This window comes from Petaurus breviceps, unplaced genomic scaffold, assembly GCF_028583685.1.
Source record: "Petaurus breviceps papuanus isolate PSGF00001 unplaced genomic scaffold, PetGlider_PUasm1.0 175, whole genome shotgun sequence".
NCBI lineage: Eukaryota > Metazoa > Chordata > Mammalia > Diprotodontia > Petauridae > Petaurus > Petaurus breviceps.
Window position 1 is genome coordinate 44,218,910 of NW_027185764.1, and position 23,275 is coordinate 44,242,184.

At 37.1% G+C, this 23,275-nt stretch overlaps 1 protein-coding gene across 1 annotated transcript in view; it reads left to right on the forward strand.

Annotated features, from left to right (window-relative positions):
• Positions 1-23,275, forward strand: part of ADGRV1 (adhesion G protein-coupled receptor V1) — a 718,949-nt gene that overhangs the window by 42,255 nt on the left and 653,419 nt on the right. Inside the window, exons 11-19 of the mRNA XM_069085086.1 lie at positions 1,988-2,114; positions 2,224-2,409; positions 5,604-5,784; positions 8,227-8,390; positions 10,217-10,340; positions 11,358-11,624; positions 17,418-17,544; positions 18,111-18,328; positions 21,951-22,694. Of these exons, the coding sequence (XP_068941187.1) occupies positions 1,988-2,114; positions 2,224-2,409; positions 5,604-5,784; positions 8,227-8,390; positions 10,217-10,340; positions 11,358-11,624; positions 17,418-17,544; positions 18,111-18,328; positions 21,951-22,694 (2,138 nt within the window). The remainder of the gene's footprint in view (positions 1-1,987; positions 2,115-2,223; positions 2,410-5,603; positions 5,785-8,226; positions 8,391-10,216; positions 10,341-11,357; positions 11,625-17,417; positions 17,545-18,110; positions 18,329-21,950; positions 22,695-23,275) is intronic.

The window sequence follows — 23,275 nt, forward strand, 5'->3', positions numbered from 1 at the left end:
ACAAATTTACTGTTATTCAGGGGATTCAGCAGCTCCACTTTCCCATCTTACATTCTTTGCAAAGTAGAAAGGAAGTCATTAGACTTCTTAGTTCCTGTGCATAGTAGTAAATGATTAGGTAACTTTGGTTAGACTATCAGGTTGAATAAGTACTATTAAATGCAGTGCAGGCAAACTAGTTAATCAGCATATGAGCTCTCTATAGTCTCTTGATTCTTTGGACTGGGATTTACATTTAAATTTCTGACCCAGCTTCTCCTCTTTACTGCCTACACTTGATGTTTCTGGGCAGCATATGCTCAGTGAATTTGAACTAATTTTAATGTTCAAATGAAATATAATTAGGAAGATAAATTTGTTCCAAAAATGACACAGATATATTAAACTTATCAGATGACTGTATTTTCTTTTGCCTTAACTCTGTACTATTATGAAAGGTGGTTTGGATACTTTTAATTCCTATGGATGACTAGTCCATATGTGGAGATGTTAAGTTCATTCCTCCACTATACCACCTTGAAATATGTTGAACTGTCATGATGAACATGTTGTAGCATTGAAGTATGTTTTTAAATACTTTGTGTTGTTTTCCAAGAAGTTGCATTTTGGCTTGTTTGAAGATAGGGGTCAGACCCTGACCTCTCATACTCCATTTGTACTAAAGTTATTTCATTCACCATAGAGCCAGTTGGTCAGTAAGCATTTATTGAGTACCTACTATGTGCCAGGCATCATGCTAAGCACTGAAGATAAGAAAAAAGAGGCAAAAGACAGTCCTTAACCTCCAGGAGCTCACAATCTAAGCCCTGGCCACAACTTTCCTAATAGCATTGATGATCAAGAATAAAACAGTCCACATATTTGGAAGGAGTGTGCTAGCTGTTGTTTTTTAATACTGATCCTTTGATCACAGTGATGACATACAGGAATAGGAGTTAGAATTTAAGAAACTTTATAGTAAAATGCTTTGGAGGCTCAGCTAGGAGATACAGTAGAGAAAGCCCTGTACTTAGAGTCAGGAGGAACTGAGTTCAAATTTGGCCTAAGACACTTTAATAAGTGCCCTGTGATCCTGGGCAAGTCATTTAATCCACTCAATTTCCTCATCCGTAAAATGGAGATAATAATAGCACTTCTCTCCCAGGGTCGTTGTGAAGATCAGGTGAGAGGATAGCTGTCAATAAGTGCTTATTTTAAAAAATCCTCAGTATTTTATATGAAATATCTTGTTCTCTAATTCATCTGATTTCCTATTTTTTTCCCATTGAAAAATAACATTGTTTTATTCAAATCTTGGTGAAAGAAAAGCTATTAAAGAACTATTAGGTGGCAATGAAAATCAGATAATAGTAATTATATGTTTTCATATATATGTGTATATATTTAAATTTTTTATATATTTATTTAAATTTGACCAAATATATTTAAATATATTTAAATTTATTAGCTAGGTTTATCCCACATATCTTTAGGGTAACATCCAAAATTTTTTATTCTTAGTGTCTTTATAATTGTACTAAAAATGCTTGAAAAATTTCTTTTAAAAGCACTTAAAGAACAAGAAAAGCAGCAAGCCATTACAATTTTAAAACACTTTCTTCTAATTGAACCTAACTACCTATAATTCTCTAAATTTGTAGAAATAGCAGTGGACCATTTTTGCATTTGGATAAAACACAGTATAGCATATCAGAGGATTAGCACTTTTATGGCAGTCTTCTTGTGTGTTAGGTTTGCAAATGCATGTGTGTGACACAGTGAAACAAATTGCAGTCATCACGTAACTGATGCCAAAAATTATCTCATTTTCATTGTTACATTTAAATTCCATTTAAGATTTTAAGTGAATGGCTGGGCCAATTTTTATAATAAACTATGTTTTAGGCTCCATGGCTCTGATTTCCTGTAAACATTATTGCAGATTAATTTTACTTTCAGAAGTAGAATTCTTTGCAGCCTGTAAATTGTTTGTTTGTGACTTTCCCAGGGTCAGTGCAGAAAATCAGGTTCTGAAATCTGGGTATACTAGCCGTGATCTAATCATTTTGGAAAATGATGACCCTGGAGGAGTGTTTGAGTTTTCTTCAGCTTCCAGAGGACCCCATATTATAAACGTGAGTAGGAAAGAAGCTTGCTTGTTTTTGCATTTGAGAACACAGCTTTAAAGGAATAATATCCTATGGGATCCCTATTTTAGACTTATAGGCTTCTTTTCTTTTTAAGGAAGGAGAATCTGTTGAGCTCCACATTATCCGCTCTAGGGGAGCCCTTGTCAAGCAGTTTCTTCACTATAGAGTGGAGCCAAGAGACAGCAATGAGTTTTATGGAAATACCGGGGTCCTAGAATTTAAGCCTGGTGAAAGGGAGATTGTAATCACCCTGCTGTCAAGATTAGATGGAATTCCAGAGGTATGAACTTTTATTATATTTAATTCCTCTCCTGAAATTAGATGGCATAAAAAATTTTGTACATGGAAATGTCATGTACGTGGAATGAAAAAGAGGAAGTCAAATTGCTAAGAGGTTATCAATAGGGGGCTGCTAGGTGGCACAGTGAATAGAGCACCAGCCCTGGAGTCAGGAGGACCTGAGTGCAAATCCAGCCTCAGACACTTAACACAAAAACTAGCTGTGTGACCTTGGGCGAGTCACTTAACCCCAATTGCCCTCCAAAAAGCAAAAAAATAATAATAATAAAAAAAGAGGTTATCAATAGGTACTGTTTTTCTCATCTATAGAATGAGAGAGTTGAACATGTGTTTTGTTAGGTTCCCTCTCAGCTCTAACATTCTATGCTTTTTTCAGGTCAATACACAAACATGCACATACACATGTGCAAGCTCACAATACAATACCAAATCAACAATGTGATGTTTTCATGAATAGTGGTAGACTTCTGTTTTATGTGAAGAGCTCAACAGACAGAAACTGACAGGAAACTTTCAGTTTTAGCTCAGATTAAATTTTTCATTTTCTTTCAATTCTGCTTGGTTGTTAAGTAATCTTTAGTGACTGAAAATATGTTAATGATCTAATATTGAACTGATGACATTTTTGAGGATTTTTTTTTATTATTTAAAGGAAATAATCCTAAGGTGCCAAATTGGTTTCCATTCAGTGCAACCATCTGGCCATAATATTTTTAATTATTATTTTTAATAATAATATGTATTTAATATTTATTAACATTAATATATATTTATATATTTAATAATTTTATTATTAATAATACATTTATAGAGCACATTACAGGTTTTTTTTTTTGAGCAATTGGGGTTAAGTAACTTGCTCAAGGTTACACGGCCAGTTATTTCTGGGTGTGGCGCTGAGTATCTGAGCCCAGATTTGATTCAGGTCATCCCGACACTGGAGCCAGTGCTCTTACTCGCTGAGCCACCTGGCCTCCCCTAAGCAATTGGGGTTAAGTAACTTGCTCAAGGTTACACAGCCAGGTGTTTCTGGGTGGGTGCTAAGTGTCTGAGCCCGGGATTCGATCTCCAGGTCTTCTCAACACTGGAGCCGGTGCTCTTACTCGCTGTGCTACCTGGCCGCCCCCACATTACAGCTTTGAAGCACAGTATCATTGTTAATCATCACAACAACCCCAACTGCTGTGCAGGGCAGATAATAGTATTGCAGTACTATAGAGGAAGAAACTGAACATCAATTCTGACCTGCTAAGGAAAGACAGTGGCAGAACAGGGATTAGGACCTGAGTTCCTGGCTCCTTCTTTTTCTTTCTTTCTACTCTTTCTCTTCTACTTTATAGGGTCTTTGCCCCTACACTATACAGCCAGAATCCATGTGGTTTTAAGTTAATTTTATTTAGCTTTTCTGGTATAGTTTTAATGACAAAGGTATCAAGAAAAAAATTCTCTTGTAATTTTAAAGTATAGGCCTAACCTGTTGAATTGGGCAATATTAATATTTTTTGCTCCAACTCATGAAGAAATATTTTAAAAGGTAATTAGAAGACTCTTTACTTGTATTTTCTTTGATAGTATACAAGCACATTTCTGGAAAAAAAATTTTTTATTGTACATGTTGGTATAGAGTAGCGGTTTAAAACTTTTTTGTGTGTGTTATGGACCCCTTTGACAATCTGGTGAAATCTATTGATTTCTCAGAATGATGGTGTATATATATGTGTATGTGTATATATATATGCATATGTGTATGTATACGTACACATACGTGTATATAGCTATCTCTGATCTGAATACACAGTTTCCCCTAAAACTGGACCATAGGCTAAGAACCGCTAGTATAAGGGAAACTCCCACCGTTACAGCTTGGCACCTGCTCTGTCTCCTACGGTCTCAGAGAGTTGTCTGGTGTGCAGTATCACAGACAGAAAGTGGGAAAGGCAGACTTTTAATCTAAGTTTTATTTCCCTTACTCCACAGCCAACTCTCAATCCAATTTACCACATTTGAAAAATACTGTAAATAAGTTTTCTAAGTATTATTTAGTCTAGTGAATGCATGGCCACTCACTTCAGGCTTTGTGTTATATGTTATTAAAATTTTTTTACAGCAATAAATTTTCATTTCAATAAAGCCTGTATAGTATATACTTAAATAAGTAAATAAAACCTACCCCACACAGGGGAAAATAAAAACAAAATAAACAAAAAAACTCCCTCTTCTAAACTTCCCAGTTCAGTCAGAGGCCCTACTATCCTTCCATTTTCCCAAATGTTCCAAACTTGAGAATCATCCTCAACTCATCACGGCTCTTCACCAGATGTGTCCACCAAGAGGCCAAATCTTGTGCTTTCCTCGGTCTCATCTCTCCTCACACAGCTCTGACCTTAGCTCAGGACCTCCTCCCACTGCTCTTCCTGTTCCTGCTCCTCCTCCTCCTCCTCCGCCTCCTCCTCCTCCTCCTCCTCCTTTTCCAGGCCATCCCAGATTGCTGCTTCTGCTATAGTCCTTAAACCCAGGTATGACTCTCCTATTCAATTACTTCCAGAGGCTCCATGTTGCCTAACGTCCCTAGAAACCCTTGGGGTTAGCATGCTAAACCTTCACAATATGGACTCACCTATCTTTCCTGTCTCACATTTTTTTCTCGTCCCTGAACTAGCCTTCCCTCTCCATGGTTCTGCACTGAGCATCCCTAGCACCTGGAATGCATTCCCCCCTCACTCCTGCCCACTCAGTTTCTCCCTTCAAGCTTAGGCACCATTTCGTATGAAGCCTTTCCACACTGCCCCAGTATCTTCATCTTTATTCTATACCTATTTCTCCTCATACTAGCTGTCTGCACCACTGAGGAATGTTTCCATGCTTTCTCTCTTTATCCCCTGCACCCATCGTAGGGCATGGCACTTAGCAGCTACTTAATAGATGCTGACTGATGGATGGCCTGCCTAGCAATGGCCAGGTGTCAGACTCAGACCTTTAAAAAACTCAGAGGGGAGGGGAATGGGCATGAGCAGCAGTGAAAGCCTTGGAGGGGCCTCCTTCACATCAGCCATTTGTTCCTCCAAGACTGTCAAATATTTGTCACTCAGCTCTTTTAAGAAATGCAAAAAGAATATATTCTTCGTTCTGAAGGATCAGACTTTGTATTTTAATAACTTAACATCTTCATTTTAGTTGGATGAGCACTACTCTGTGATTCTCAGTAGTCATGGTGAACGGGAGAGCAAACTGGGAAGTGTCACAGTGGTCAACATCACTATTCTGAAAAATGATGATCCTCATGGAATTATAGAATTTGTTTCTGATGGACTAATTCTCACAATAAATGAAAGTAAAGGGGAAGATGTATTTTCTGGTAATTATTTTTTATTATATTTCAAGTCATAAAGGTGCCCTTAGATGGGAATGTAATTTTTAAGTTATATTTTCTTTCTTTCAGTTAGCAGAAATGTATTTTCTCTCCCTCCCAACTGTCCCATTTGAAACCGCCCCCCTAAATTCTTGTAACAAATAAGCAGTCAAGTAAAACAGATCTCCACATCATCAGTGTTCAAAAATTTTCTCATTCTATTTCATGAATCTATTATCTCTTTGTCATGAGGCGGATAGTGTAAATGGGTCATTGCATCAGTCAGAAGTCTTAAGTCTTTCAAATCTGTTTGTCTTTACAATGTTGTTGTTACTGTATAAATTTCTCACCTGGTTTAGTGTACTTTACTCTGTATTCGTTTATTTAAGTCTTTCTAGTTTTCTTTGAACTCATTCCTCTCATTTTTTTGGTTGTTTGTTTTTCCAGCTATTAAAACAATTAAGTTACAGTTACTTTCATTGTCAATTATACATCAAGATTCATTCTTATGTATTGCAGAAGCTATCATAAATGTAAAGCAGTGTTATCTTACTTCCTGACTGTTGGTGATTTCAGTTGCTTTTTGACCAGTGCCCTGCCTACTGGATTCAGTTAGGTCTATCCTCTATCAATTCAATTCAGCAAATATTTTCTAAGTACCTATTGTATTGTTCTGTACACAGTAGGCATCTACTACATTTAGAAAGTACTAACTTCTATGAATAAGGAGGTTAAGAGTCCCGCTGTACTCTGTTCTCTAAACCAAGATCATCTGCAGTATTGTATTGTATTGTATTGCCACAGATTAGGCAGGATATTGATAAATTAGAGAGAGTCTACATAAAGCCACCCAGGATGGTGAATGGGGTTCATGGTATATATAAAGATTGGTTGAGGGAACTTGGGATATTTAGCCTAGGAAGATTTAAAAGGCACCTACTAGTTGTCAAGTATTTGAAGGGCTCTTTTGTGGGAAGAGGATTAAACATTCAATTTGACCCTAAAAATAGGCAAATTTAAGCATGGTGTAAAGAGAAAAATCTCCTAACAATTAGAAATATCCTAAAGTGGAATGGGTTATCTTGAGAGGTTGTCGACTTCTTATTGGAGAACTTTGAGGAAATGTTATAGTCATATATACTAGTCACATATTTTGTATAGATAACTTTTTATGCATGTGTTAGACTACATGGTCACTAAGATCCATTCCAATCCTGAAATTCTGTGTTTCTGGGAATATATATGGAGTAATGTGTTGGAATGATATAAAATTTGTACATGACATAGTCCTGGACTTGATGAAACACATTCTTGCAGGGGGATAAGATATAAACACAGATAACAGTGATATGCAGTGTTAGAAGATAGGTGGAAAACAAATTTGGGGGAGTTTGTTATTTAAAAGGGCAATTGGGAAAGGCATAATGGAGGAAGTAGAATTTGAACTATTCCTTAAACTATTGGTAGGATTCAGTGGCATATGTAGGAGAAAGGTCATAAGCAAAGAAAGGTATGGAGATGGGGAAGGACAGGATAGTTCTGGGAATAGTGAATATTTTGCAGATCCTAGAATTATGGAGGTGCAAAATATGAGATAAGGCTGTAAAGGCTGGTAAGGTGGCACCAGTTTGTGGAGGGTTTTGAATTCCAGGAAGAATTGGTATAAATTCTTTTTTGTTGGACAGTAGAGAGCCATGGAAGAATTCTAAGCAGAGACATAACATGAACAGATATATGTTTAGTCTGGCAGTGACATAAAGGATGAATCACAGGAGGAGAGGTTTTTCAGAAGCTTTTAATATCAATATTGTGTAGGACTTATAAGAGAGAAAAGCCAGATGCCATGGAGCTGCTTCATTGAAGCAGGAGTCTAGGGAGATGTATCACCCTGGTTAGACGTATTTTTTCCCCAGCATTATATCAGACTGGGTGAAAGAAATCACAAATCTTGAGAATAGTGTATTTCTGTCTCACTCTAGCAAGCATTCTTCTTGTCCTTCTTTTTTGGAGTTCTCATGATTGGCATCTTTGTAAATAACTATTTATTCACTGCTTTCCCACAAATAACTTTTTATTCATGATAACAAAAGAAATTGTGTGCCCTTTAGAGGAAGACTGGGCTGGTATAATTTTGGTATATGTTTTCAAGACTATGCTAAGCATAATCTCCTTGTAAATAGGGAGAATTTCATTTTTTGCTTTTGTATCCCCCAAATATCTCCATTTGTTTAATTTTTTACTTGTACCCACAATAACCATAATTTTATTGCAGATACTTTATGCTTATTGATTGATAACTATCTGTTGTATTAACAATCAGGTATTATGTTTAATTTTAAATTTTGTTTAATTGGATTCTTTCTGTTCATAGTTTGTGCATTTGTTATTATGTATGAGATATACATAAATATTAATAAGATCTACATTATACTTGTTTATATTTCATAGCTATTTATGAAATAATTAGAAAACGCGGCAACTTTGGCAATGTTAGTGTATCTTGGATGATCACTCCAAACTCTACAGAAGATGTGTTTCCTGTGCAAGAGACAATTTTCTTTGGAGATCAAGAATTTTCCCAAAATATCACTGTTTATTCACTACCAGATGAGGTAAATATTGTATACCAGGTCTTGCATATATTAAGTAGTAGTTCTTGAATGAATGAATATATATCTTGTAATTATAAAAGTAAAGAATATGAAAAAGTAATTTTATAAATTTAAGTTTATCTAATATCCGATTATTATCTGAAAAAGAAGCAATGAATGTTTTTTCACTGGTTTTATTTTTTATTTTGAAATATAAGATGGGATCATAAGCTCTGGGGATGATCTGATCTGAGGACAGAATGCAGATATAGTTAGTGAGAATAGGAACTGTTTTTTGCCTTTCTTTGTATTTCAGCATCAGCACAGTGCCTGACTCATAGTAGGTGTTTAATAAATGCTTATTGACTAACTGATTGATTGACTGAATATCCCACTATACTCCAGGTAATGCTGCTGCTACTTTGTTTCTTACAATCACTGTCTCCTAAGTAGCTTTTAGATGTATTTAAGAAATTGTGCACTGCTCCTCATTGATTGTAGGATCACTTGACATACCTTCTCTGTTATGTAAAGGAGCAGGAACCTAGGATCAGAGATAAACAGATACCAGAGGAGAAGAGTAAAGAGAGGGTGAATAAACATACCCTTTGGGGTTGGTATGCTAGAATGACTGCTAAGATCACTGACCAGTGCCCTTTGATGCCATCTTCAGAGACAGTACTGAATTGGATAAAGCAAAAGCATAAGCCAGTATGATGTTTCTTATGTTTAATAATGAGAACAAAGAAGGGTACATGCATGATAAGGAAGTCTAGAAGTCATGGCATTTAACCTATTATGAAGGAAATAAAGAGAGTGCTTTTATTAGAAACTGTACACACTCATCCCTTAAACTCCAAATGAATTCTAATTATTATTATTTTGGTTTTTTGGATTCTGATTTTTAAGAGTGAGAGGAAGATCAGGAACAGATAAAAGAAATGAATGCACAGGTTGGGTCATGCACAGGATTGGTAACAGTGGACATGCCAACAGAACCAGAGCTGCAGTGAACCTATGATATAATATTGATATTTTTATGAACTGGTTGTGAAGCACTGGTAGAGGATTTTTGTAGTCCTTTAAAAGCTGCCAAATCTTGGTCACTATTTTGAATTCTTTCATAATGCTAGTCTCTAGAGAAATTTTTCTCTGTGTAGCAATTCATTTTTTAATTTGGGCACTATTTTTTCAATTCATCTCACAGTTTTCTTTTCAGAAATGATATCAAAAGTACATGTGATTTTAATTTTTAAATGGCACAAGCCAGAAAGTCTTTATTTTTTATTAAGTATATCTTAAGCAAAAGTGAGTAAGTGATTAGGTTGTTAGGTAATTATTATTATTATTTTTGTTGCTGTTGTTTTATTTTCCTCCCCTCCCTCCTTAAATCCTAATTTGACACTGATGCATTTCAGGTGGTTTAAGCATATTTTTTCCCCTGGATAATGGAAGAAGAATGTGTAGTGGACAGAGAATCCAATTCTGAGTCAGGGAACCTGGGTTTGAATCCTAACTGCTGCTTATTGAGTGACCTTGGGCAAATCACTTCTCTGTATCACTCTGCTCTTTCATCTGTAAAATGAGGGAGTTGTATTCAATGATTGCTAAGATCCCTTAATTAACAAAAGTAAATCCTATGATCTTATAAGAATTTAGTGATTCCTATAGATTGCTTCTAACACCATTATTCTGTCTCTAAAACAGTAATAGAATATTCAGAGTGAACAGACACTTTATTCACCATGGATCATTTTTTGTTTCTTAGAATTACCAATATGAAATGTATCTATTTGCCTTAATCATATAGTTTTTGAAGGCTTTTCTTGTCATCTATTTTTTAACAGATACCTGAGGAAATAGAAGTATTCACGATCACCCTTTTTAATGCCACTGGTGGAGCAAAAGTGGGAAATATAACTACTGCAACCCTGCAGATCAGAAGAAATGATGATCCAATTTATTTTGCAGGTGGCATGCCTGTCTTTTTGAATAATTTATGTAAATTTCTAGCAAAGAGGTTTTTTTTTAATGAATTTTTTTTTAAACCTAATGCAGTGCTTGTTTAAATATGGTTTGGTAGGATGAGACTTTTCTAATCAGCTGCAAATCTTAACAAATATTTTAAAAGTCTTCTGAAAGATGAAAGAAATAAAATAAATTCTAGTTCTATTCTAATTCTCCCTTTTAAGCCCCCAAAAGAGCATTTGTTATTTGCTTTCCTTTTGGTAGAGGAGAAAAGAATCTCCCTTTTGTCTTCTTTTAGAATCTACAGTCCAGCTGGTTCAGTGTCTGGTTGGCCTGACTGCCTTTTGCATGATTACCATAAAGATAATTCTTTCCCTCCCAGAGGCTTGAATAAAAAGTCACATTAAATGGCATCACATGCTGCTAAACATTTGAATATTTTAAATATATTCTTAGTTGCTGGTGAATATTTTTGTTTTAATTTCATTTATTTGGAGCCTTTGTCCTCATCCCTTTATATGGTTTTGTTGCATTGAGTATTATTAATTCTCCCAGGGCAGGAACTTTTTGAATCAATGATGGTTGATGCATATTAATAGCAATCAATTAGAAAGTTTTTGTGTATACATACTCAGTGTTAGCATTGTGCTTTGGAGGATACAGAATTAAGAAGTGAGGTATTCTTTCATGGACTTTGCAGTCTGATTGGATAGACAAAAATAATTCACCTAAACCATTAGCAGATAATACAAGACTGCATAATTAAGGCTAAATTGTTTGCTCTGAGCACACTAGGCTGTCTGAGTGCAGAGAAAAGGGAAGTCGCTGAGAGCTAGAAGGTCAGAAAAGGCTTTCTGGTAGGGATGGGTCTTTAACTCGACTGGGAACGATAAATAGAATTTGGACAGTGGGGAAAACTTCCATAAGAGGGAAAGAAGTGAAGATGAACTTGGGTCTAAACTAGCCAATATAAAGAATCAAGAAATTTGCTCCGTCTTTTTTTTCTCTTTATTATTTCAGAACCCCGTGTGGTATGGATTAAGGAAGGTGGGATCGCTAACTTTACAGTTCTGAGAAATGGCTCCCTTGATGTTGCCTGCACTGTCCAGTATGCCACCAGGGATGGGAGAGCCACTGCAGAAGAAGGAGACTTTGTGCCTATTGAGAAGGGAGAAACACTCTTTTTTGAAGTTGGGAGAAGAGAACAGAGCATATCTATATTTGTTAATGAAGATGACATTCCTGAAACAGATGAGCCTTTTTATGTCATCCTCTTTAATTCAACAGGTTAGAAAATTAGTTGTGTAGCAGTTCACTTGCCTTTAATTGTATTTTGAAGAGGGGCAGCATGATGAACAGAGTAGTAAATAGAGAGCTGGCCTTAAAATTAGGAAGAGTTGAATTCAAGTTCTACCACTGACACATGTTGGCTTTGTGACCCTGGCTGAGTAATCACCTCTCACTGCTCTAGAAGACAATTCTCTTAGTCTTTTGGGGGGGGGGGGAGGGGGGGGTTTGGAGGAAGGCAGGCAGGCAGTTGGGGTTAAGTGACTTGCCCAAGGGCACACAGCTGGTAAGTGTGTTAAGTGTCTGAGGCCGATTTTGAACTCAGGTCCCCCTGACTCCAGGGCCGGTGCTCTATTCACTGTGCCACTCGCTGCCCCTCTTCTCTCAGTCCTTAAATTGCAAAGATGTCAAGAGGTGGTAGGAGTTCCCTGTACCAATGAAATCATAGGGCCTGACCTGTCAATATGAAAATGAGCCAGTTTACCTTTCCAGCCTTATTCACACATTCCCTTTTATGCCCTTTACATTCTTGTTGTTGTTCAGTTGTTCAGTCATGTCCAACTCTTCAGGACCCCATGGACCACATTGCATGCTGGACCCCTTTATCCTTCACCATCTCTTGAAGTCAGTCCAAGCTCATGTTTGTTGCTTCCACGACACTATTTGTTCATCTCATCCTCTGCTCTTTCCTTTTCCTTTTGCCTTCAATCTTTCCCAACATCAGGGTCTTTATAATTCTAGTCAACTGAATTCTTCACTGTGACTGGCCTTGTTATGCCCCTTCCCACTTCGGTGACTTCGAGCATTCCATTTTTTACTTATGAAATTTTTCATTTCTATTTCCAGCTGTCAAAATCCTTTAAATTTGTGACCTCCTCCACGAAGCCTTCCCTGATTTATCTCCCTCTGGCCACCCTCTCCCTTCCCTCTTATTTCAAGATGGTGTCTTTCTCTTTAACTCTCTTGCTCTTCTGTGAGAGACAGCATGACATAGTGGGAAGAACAGTAGATTCAGTCATATTGCTCTGGGTTTTTAGTTCCGTCTCTTCTGTTTGCTAACTGTGCAGCCCTAGGCAAATCACTTATCTCAGTTTCCTACCTTCCAGCTCTGAATTCTCTTGCCCTATACTATTAACACTTAAATTTTAAGTTGTACTGTAGTTACTTAGGCATACTCTTTCTTACCGCAGATGAAAGTCCTTGAAGGGAAAGACTTTTGGAGCTTTATCTTGGTTTCTCTCCAAGCCTTTAGCATTGTGAATTTGCTTTAAAAATGCTTGCTAACTGGAGGAATTGCTCCTTAATGCATTATGGCCAAGAGTACTTTGTTTTGTTTTGTTTTTTGCTTTTTGGAGGGGGGGAATGCAGGGCAATTGGGGTTAAGTGATTTGCCCAAGGTCACATGGCTAGTAAGTGTTAAATGTCTGAGGCTGGATTTGAACTCAGGACCTCCTGACTCCAGGGCCGGTGCTCTATTCACTGTGCCACCTAGCCACCCCCAAGAGTACTTTCTTTGGACTGAGACAACATCTCTTCTGCTTCTCTTCTATGGAAACACTTAGCTGGAGAGACAGTCTTAAATTATGCTAGGGATGGGATGAGGTAAAAAAGGAATAGTTTTTCCCGATTTGTGCACTGACAAGTGTATGTGTCCACTTTACTCATTGAGAACTCAAAACACTCAGCTCCCAGACAGGGAGTGGAGCAAGGTGAGATAGGAGTCAGTCAATCAACAGGCATTCATCTAATACTTGTCTTGTGTTAAGAACTGGGCTGTGTGCTGGGGATTCCAGGAAGAAGAAAAAACAAAACGTAATCCTTGCTCTCAAGGAGGTCATATCCTAATGGGGAGGGGGAATCACATCATTCCATAAAAATACTGTTTAAATGTCTTCAGGTGACTTCACTGGGGAAGCGTGTTAAATATACATGTCATGTCCTAGCTGTGTGACAATGGAAGAGTCAGTTACCTCAGCTCTAAAAATGAAGATAATATTACTTACAAAACCTCAAAGGGTTGTTATGTAGAGAATGCTCTCTAAACAAAGTAGCTTATGAATATAAGCTATATTAATTATTCTGTTATTATATGCTCCCCTTCATGGTCCAACTCCACTGGAGTCTGGTAGCCCTGGGTCATTTTCTATTGTGGTCAATCATATATTCGAGATCTATGAGTGCTAAGTTTATTTTTTTATTTCTCTCTTCAGTTTTATTTATTTTATTCTTAACTTAAAACAAGCATTTTCATAACATAGTAGAATAGAAAAAAGATGATTGCACATGAAACTGCAAATCTGTTATGTGCAACTTGCTATTCCTTTTAAATATGTAATAAAGTTATCATGTAACTTTATTTTTTTCTTCCCCTCCCCTCTACCCTAGAGATGGCTACCATTGATATAGACATGTTTGTATATGTATATGTATGTATATGTATATGTGTATATATACACACACAAACATGTGTATACATATGTATATATACACACAGATATATAAAATCATTCTATACATACTACTGTTTATCAGGTCTTTCTTTGGATGCAGATAGCATCTTCCTGCAGAGGTCCTTTGTAGTTAATTTGACTATTTATAATAGTCAAAATGACTTTTTCACTCAAAGCTGTTCTTAAAACAATATTGCTGTTAACTATATACAGTGTTCTTTTGGTTCTGCTCATTTCACTCTTCATTATTTCATGCATGTCTATCCATGTTTTTCTGAGATCATCGAGCTCATCATTTATTATAGAACAGTAGTATTCCATCATGATCATATGCTACAACTTGTTCAGTCATTCCCCAGTTGATGGGCATCCCTATAATTTCTAGTTCTTTGCTGCCACAAAGAGAGCTGTTATAAATATTTTAGAACATATAGGTTATTTTCCTTTTTCCCTAGTCATCTTTTGAAATAGACCTAGTAGTGGTATTGGTGGGTCAAAGGATATAGGCAGTTTACCAACTCTTTGGGCATAATTCCAGATTGCTCTCCAGATGGTTGGATCAGCTCACAATTCCAACAGTGAATTACTGTCCCAACTTTTCCACGTCCCCTCCAACATTTGTTACTTTTCTCTTCAATCATTTTAGCCAATATGATAAAATGATAATCTCAAGTTTGTTTAATTTGCATTTCTCTAATCAGTATCTAATTTTAGAAGGGGCAGAGGAGGATTTTTCTTTTCTCCTCTGCCCCTGATGTACCCCCTGCTGTCCCCAGACACTCTCTGGAGGTAGCATATTCTACCTAAAGAGCAGTCCATTTTTGTTGCAAGGCACATCCTCAGGGAAATACATGCATGGTTTCATAAATCAGATTTATACAGGGCTTATTTGATTTTTGCCACAATGTATTCTTGGAAACTCCATTATAAAGCAGATTGTCACAAAATACCCTGTATTTTCCCAGAGGAAGATTATTACAGTTGGGAGTTAGATGTTGCAACAAAGGATCTGGCATTAATTAGATCACATCTGTGTCTATCTGTGTGCCATAGAAACAAATATAGGACAACTATATGCCTCTCTAATAATTTAAACTTGTTAAATTAGGCTCTAAGTCTTAATCATAGAATTTTAGAGCTGGAAGAGGGCTTAGAGATGACCTGATTTAGTCTTGTGATTTTAAAGGTAATAACCAGCAGTTGTATGGTGCTTTAAAGTTTACAAAATGTTTTACAAATGTTCTCTCACTTGATTTTCATAACAACCTAAGGTGTTATTATTAGGTGTTATTATAACCCTCATTTTACATATGAGGAAATGGAGGCAGATAGGGTTTCGCTGCCTTGCCCAGGATCACAGAAGACCATTAAGTATCATCTGAGACTGGGTTTGAACTCGGGGGCCAGTGCTCCTTCTATCCACTGTTCCTTACAAGGTGATAGAAAACTAATATGTAGAAATTATATCTAAGAGAAATGACATTGGTGTCAAGTCAACAAATACTAATTAAGAATCTGCTGTGAAAGGTATTATGCTAACTAAGCACAGGAAATAAGAGACAAAAGTGAAAGTCCGTGCCATCAAGGGGGTTTGGGGGAATATAATATGTATGCATATAACTAAATTTGGGGAAGGAAAGAGCATTAGCAAGTAAAGGGATCAGAGAAGGCTTCCTGGAGTATATGGCACCTGAACCAGATCTTGGAGGAAGATAAATATTCTGAGGAAAGATTTGGAAGAAGGTGTTATAGGTAGGGGAACAACTTGCGCACATGCAAGGAGATGTAGCTGACCTTAGGGAACAGCTAGCAGGCTAGTTTAATTGGCATGGAGGATGCATGAAAGGGAGTCAATGACAAGGAGAAAGGGAGTCATTTGTTGCTAGATTGTGGAGAGTCTTAAATACCATGTTGGAGAGTTGTTGCTGCTGCTGTTGTTTTTTAATCCCAGGAACAGTAGGCAATGGCTGAATGTTTTTTAACATTACAAAAACATGGTTAGATCTTTACCTGAGCAAAGATAGTTTTGGCAGTAAGTTGGATTGAAAAAGGGAGAAACCAGAATAAGGGAGTCAGAGTAAGACCATTACAGTAGTGAAAGGCAAAGAGGCCTTGAACTAAGGACATTGCTGTTCATGTGTTTCATTCTCCCAGTCGTATGCTAGCTCCCTTAGGGAAGGGACAGTTTCTCATTTTGGCTTTATTGTCCCAGATTCTAGCATCATGCCTTTCTCATAATAGGTATTTAATGAATGCTCTTTGTCTTAAATATTTGATATGATACGGTTGTTTTGGCAAATCAAGTTATATTAAAAAGCCCTTAATAAACACTTACTATGTATCAGCCACTGTGCTAAGTGCTGGGGGTATGAGGAAAAGCAATAAAAAACCCCTACACTCGAGGAGCTTACAGTCTAATAGGAGAGAGACAATATGCAGCACAACCATGTACAGACGAGATATATACAGGATAAACTGGAGTTAATCCCAGAGGGAAGGCACTGATATTAAAGAGGACTGGGACAATCTTGTATAGCAAATGCCATTTTAGTTGAGACTTGAAGGAAACCAGAGAAGCCAGGAGGCAGATATGAGGAGGGAGTGTATTCCAGGCATGTGAGACAGCCAGAAAAATGCATGACGTCAGGAGTGTAGTAAGAGAAGTGAGGTTTAGGAAGACTGCAAAGGTGAGAAGGTGCCCTTCACAAAGGATTTAAAAACCAAACAGAGGCTTTTGTCGTTTATCTTGGCTAGGATAGGTAGCCATTGTGGGAGGTCTGTGTAATGTGTTAGACTTGGCTTTGGGAAGATCACGTTGATTGTTGAGTAGGGGATGAACTGGAAGAGGAGAGAGATGAGGCCAGGACATCAAACCAGAAGGCTGTTGTACTAGTGTGGGCATGAGCTGATGAAGGCCTGCACCAGAGTGGTGGCAGTTTCAGAGGAGAAAAGAGGATGTATGGTAGAGACAGTACAGGACTTTGAAACTGATTAGATATGGGGGGGGCGGTAGGCAGGGAGGGTGAGTAGTCAAGGATGACATCCAGATAGAGGGACTGAGAGGATGGTTTTGTCCTTAACAATAGCAGGGAAGTTAAAAGAGTGTTTGAGTAGGTGGGTGGGAGATAATGAATTCACTTAAAAAATTAATGTCTCAAGGGGAAAAATGCAGCATTATTTTTGTTATCATATGACACTTGTTGAAAATTCTTGCAAGTAGATTTAAATTTATATAAATGATGTATTGAAATAAAGTAAGTAAATATGACCAGATTTGAATGTAACAAGAAATGAACTTCTGGTATAGTCACTTGAAACTCTTCCTTTTTGTATTTTAAACTAGGTGACACAGTAGTATATAAATATGGGATAGCCACTGTTATTATTGAAGCTAATGATGATCCCAATGGTATTTTTTCTTTGGATCCTGTGGACAAAGCAGTTGAAGAAGGAAAAACCAATGTATTTTGGTAATTAAGGATTAATTCTATTTCTTTTCTCCTTTTGATATTTTTTTTGGAGGGGGGAAGGCAGGGCAATTGGGGTTAAATGACTTGCCTAAGATCACACACCTAGTTAAATGTCAAGTGTCTGAGCCTGGATTTGAACTCAGGTCCTCCTGACTTCAGGGCCGGTGCTGTATACACTGTGCCACCTAGCTGCCCCCTTTCTGATATTTTGCAATCTAAAATATGTATGTTGTGCTCAGTTTCAGACTTTATTGCTATTCAAGATTTTGAGTATGATGACTAGTAAAACTGTTTTACTTTATAACATAAAGCTAAGGTATTTTACCTTAGCAATATTGCTGTTTTTGCATGACATGACATGACATACCCCTAACATATTAGGTGAACCTTTTTCATGGTTGGCTGGAAAACTCTGAAAGATGGATGGTGAGCAAGAAAATGGGAAAATAGAAAAATGTCTATTTGAAAATTACAGAGGAAATCTATGTCTGGCTTTCTTACTTATTTTATGATCCATTACTTATGAACCTATTAAAAATTAATCATTTGGTATGATTAATTCCCAGGATTTTGAGACACAGAGGACACTTTGGCAATGTTTCATTGATGTGGCAGTTGTTTGAGAATGATTCTGCTCTACAGCCCGGACAAGAGTTCTATGAAACTTCAGGAACAGTTATGTTCGTGGATGGAGAAGTATCCAAACCAATAACTCTCCATGCTATTCCAGATGAAATTCCTGAGTTCAATGAATTTTATATTCTAAAGCTTGTGAACATTTCAGGTATAATTTCTCTCTAGATTGTCTTAATATAACACCAGCCATCGTGGGAGGTCTGTGTAATGTGTTAGACTTGGCTTTGGGAAGATCACGTTGATTGTTGAGTAGGGGATGAACTGGAAGAGGAGAGATATGAGGCAAGCACATCAAACCAGAAGGATGCTATAGCTGTACTTAAATAGATAACCATAGGAAATTGGAATGCAAAAAAAGGTAAAAATATAGTCATTGCCCTCAAGGAATTCACATTATAATGGGTAAGATAGCATGTAAAAACCATGCACATATAAGATATAGACAGTGTCAATGGTATGTAAGCTCAAAAGGAAGGAAGTTTTCATATAGAAGGTACTTATATGGGGTAGAATAGTTTATCATTACTCTTATCTTTCCTTAGAAGTTATATTTTCATATTTAATTTTGGGATCACAGCTTGTTTCAGAGTGTGCACAAAACACATTTCTTTCAAGTCTTCCCATATAGCAAGAATGGGAAGGATTGGAACAAACATTAAATGCTTACTGTGTATGGAGCATTGTTTAATGCCAAGAGAGATATAGAGCTTAGTTATTATGTGGTCCTTATTCTCAGTGAATGTATATTCTACAAGGGTGCTAAGACAAAAATAAATGTAACCATATTGCATGGTAACATCAATAATCATAATCATTGAAATTTTTGTGGTGCATTAAGGGTCTGTAAAGTGCTTTGCACGGATGATCTTATTTGAGATATTTATAGCAGGTTTATACACCCATTTTTCAAAGAGGAAACTGAAACTCAGAGAGGGCAAGTAACTTCCCCTTGGTCATTCAACTATTAAGTGTAAGGGGCAGGATTTGAATTCATGTTTAAAACAAAGTGCTATATGAAGTCTAAAGGGGTCTTATATTACTGATCGAAGGGATTGTGGACAGCTTAATGGAAAAGGTAACATTTAAAAGATGGATAAGAATTTAAGAAAGATGGGGAGTGAGGACATTGTGGACACAGGGAACATCAGGAGCAAATGTACTAAGGCAGGGCAGCTCAGGGTATGCTGAGGGGCAAAATTGTCCAATTTATTTGGGTCTAGAGTGTGTTTCCACACACATTATATGAGATAAGACTGGAAAAGTGGGTAGCACCTAATTGTGGAGGATTTTGAATGATAGACAAGGAGTCTGTATTTTACTCATTGTAGACCTTGGATGTCATAGATTTGAGAAAAGGAGTGCCATGCATAAGGAAAATTATGATGGATTAAATGGTGGGAGGAGGGGATAGAGACAAGACATTTTCTTTGGAGTTCTGGCAATGGCTCGGGCATTGGGTTATTAGGGTCTGTGTCAGTGTTGTGGTAGTAGGAATGGAGAGGAACAGATGTATGTGAGAGATGTTGAAGAGATGGAATTAGTAATTGATTGGTTATAATGGAGGAGGCATCAGGTTAGGCTTAGAAATCACAAGATTGTGAAGACTAGAGAATGGCCAAATGGTGGTGTTCTATGGGTTTTGACCAAATTGCAAAATTTCCTAAAGACAAAGCAATGAATTTAAAAATAATTTTCAACATTCCTTAAATATAGATGGATCTGTAATTGCTACAAAAGGTTATTCCTTCTAATAGTGCAGATTACCATGTCTTTGTACTTTCTGTCCTAGGAGTTATAGCTAGATGTCCACTAAAGCCCTTATATCTTTTTCAGGCAAACTTTTCTCACTATGCATCTCTTATCTTGTATTTGTGAAGTACAGGTGTAAGGCCTTATTTTTATCCATATATTTTGAACCTAAGTGTAAGACTTTATTTTTGTCTCTATTAAATTTCCACTTGATTCAGACCAAAGTTCTGATTTGTTAAGATGTTTTGGATCCTGACTCATTCATCCCTTGTATGATAGCCAGCTGTCTTAGTTTTCCTACTTAGTATTTATAGACCCAACTTTTCTCCTTGATTTAATTTCCTTATGCTTCATTATCCATTTCTTTACATAGAACTTTGGATCCTGAGGTGGCAAAACCCACTTGTAGTGGCTCTATTATCTCTGATGATGAGAAGATATAACTGCTTTGGCATATTGGTTACAGTTCGTATCTGCTTATTGTCCTTCTAGTTTTATCTCCTGGGATGCATGTCAAGCTCTCTGCAGGCTAATTTTCTCTGACACTGCTTTTTGAAAAAATGAATTAATTTATTTATTTTTAGTTTACAACATATAGTTCCACCAGCTTATGAGTGTTATGTTTACTCCCCCTTCCTCCTTCCCCTCCACAAGAGGGCATGCAGTTTGATACAGGTTTTACCTATACATTCATATTAAACATATTTTCACAATAGTCATGTTGTAAAGAAGAATTATAACAAATGGAATGAAGTATGAGAAAGCAGAAACAAAACAAAAAGATAGAGAGATCAAATAGTATGCTTCTGTCTGCATTCAGACTCCATAATTCTTTCTCTGGATGTGGACAGCATTTTCCATCATGAGCCTTTTGTAGTTGTTTTAGAACCTTTCTTTGGTGAGAAGAGCTAAGTCTATCAAGGTTAGTCATTGTACAGTGTGACTGTAACTGTGTACAGTGTTTTCGTGGTTCTGCTCCCCTCATTCAGCATCAGTTCATATAAGCTTTTCCAGGTTTTTCAGAACTGACACTAGTTTTTGATGTTTTGCAAGGCAATATTGTTCATAGACTTTTATCCTAATCCAAATCAATCCAACAAACCGTCATTAAGCATCTACTATGTGCAAGCTACTGTCTTAGCAAAAAGAGATGCAAAAAGTTTGGCAAATAGTCCCTGCTCTCTGAAATCTTACATCTTACTGGAGGGATATAACATGTGGAAACATAAGGATATAGAGGATACTTTGAGGGATGAGACAGTACTGACAACTGGGGGTGTCAGAAGAGACTTCTAATAAGCCTGGAAGGAAGATAAGGATTCTAAGAAGTGGCAGTCAGTCAGGATTGCATTTCAGACATGAAAAATAACATGTGCAAAGGTGTGGGGTCAGGAAATTAAATACTTCCTTCAGGGAATAGCAAGTTGGCTGTAGAGGCTGTCGTTAGAGTAAGTGAGGGTAGTACCATGCAGTTATCCCAGAAAAGGAGATGGAAGAAAGCCTGGATGAAAAGCTTTTGAGAACTCAGTTTATATTTTATGTTAGAGGCCATAGGTAGTCACTAAAGTTTCTTGAGCAGGGAAAATGACAATAGTAGTTTAGAGAGATTATTTTTATATCCATGTGGAAGACAGACTGGAAGTTGGAAGTCTAATCAGGAGGTTGCTATTAAGAGTCTAGCTGAGAGTTCATAAGGACCTGAGCTATAGTGGTGATTGTTTCAGTAAAGAATAGGGGAAGGGGTTTCAGCTCATGGTCAGTCGGTTCTGTTTTCCTATTCTCTCTTAATTTGCCCTTTCCACTGTTTCTTGGAAATTCACAAAGACATTCCCACTCTCTTTCCATTTGACTTTTACCCCCATTCCTATTGCATTTCTTTTATAGGTGATATTAGCCTTGTTAAACATGCATTTATTTTTAATGTCAAAATTATTTTTAAAAATAAACTTTAGTGTTCCATGTATACAATATACTGATTTCAGATTCTGGATTCTTATTCATTTTGTATTCTTCAAATACAGGTGGATCTCCAGGTCCTGGTGGGCAACTAGCAGAAACCAGCCTCCATGTCACAGTAATGATTCCATTCAATGATGACCCCTTTGGAGTTTTTGTCTTAGACCCAAATTGCCAGGAACGGGAAGTAGCAGAAGATGTTCTTTCAGAAGATGATATGTCCTATATCACCAGCTTCACTGTTTTGAGGCAACAAGGCACCTTTGGAGATGTACGAGTAGGATGGGAAATACTGTCCAGTGAGTTCACTGCTGGATTACCTCCAATGATAGATATTTTATTAATTGGAATTTTTCCTAACTCAGTGCAATCACAGCCACATAGGAGACGCCATCACAGTGGAACAGATGCTTTGTACTTCAGTGGAATGGAGGATGCATTTGGGACCATTAGTTCAGATTACCATCCCACCAGGAATAACACAATTGCCAACTTTACATTTTCAGCTTGGGTGATTCCTAATGCCAATACAAATGGATTTATAGTAGAAAAGGATGATGGCAATGGAACCATGTACTATGGTGTGAGGATTCAAACAAATGCTTCCTATATAACACTTATGCTTCATTACACTACCCTGGGTTCCAATGTTACTTATGTTGCCAAAACAACAGCCATGAAATACTTAGAAGAGAACATTTGGCTTCATCTTCTGATTATCTTGGACGATAGTATAATTGAATTCTACCTTGATGGAAATCCAATGCCCCGAGGATTAAAGAGCTTGAAAGGTGAAGCAATAACTGATGGTGAGTGAAGTCTTCATAGCCAGTTCATTAGATTTGGAGTTATTCAATGTTGGAAGGTATTAGAAAAAGCAAGTGTTTAGTTAAAAATAAGTCACTTTTTTAAAGTTTAAGGTTTAGAAAAAACTACTGAATGTGGATGAGTTCATGTAGCTGAATTCTATGGGATTCTTTGAAGAGGCATTTTTGTTTGTTTGTTATTGCTTTTTGGAGGGCAGTTGGGGTCAAGTGACTTGCCCAAGGTCACACGGCTAGTTTTTGTGTTAAGTGTCTGAGGCTGGATTTGAACTAAGGTCCTCCTGACTCCAGGACCGGTGCTCTATTTACTGCTCCACTTAGCCACCCCTGAAGAGGCATTCTTGTGTTTAAACTGAATTAAGTTTCTCTGTTTTTAAAATATATATCTATATATATATTTATTTTTTATTTTTCAACATTCATTTCTACAAGATTTTGAGATACAAATTTTTGCCCCATCTCTCCCCTACTCCCCACCCCAAGATGGCAAGCATACTGAATATCCCTTCCCCCAATCTGCCCTCTCTTATATCCCCCCCACCACACCCCCTTACTTTCTTATAGGG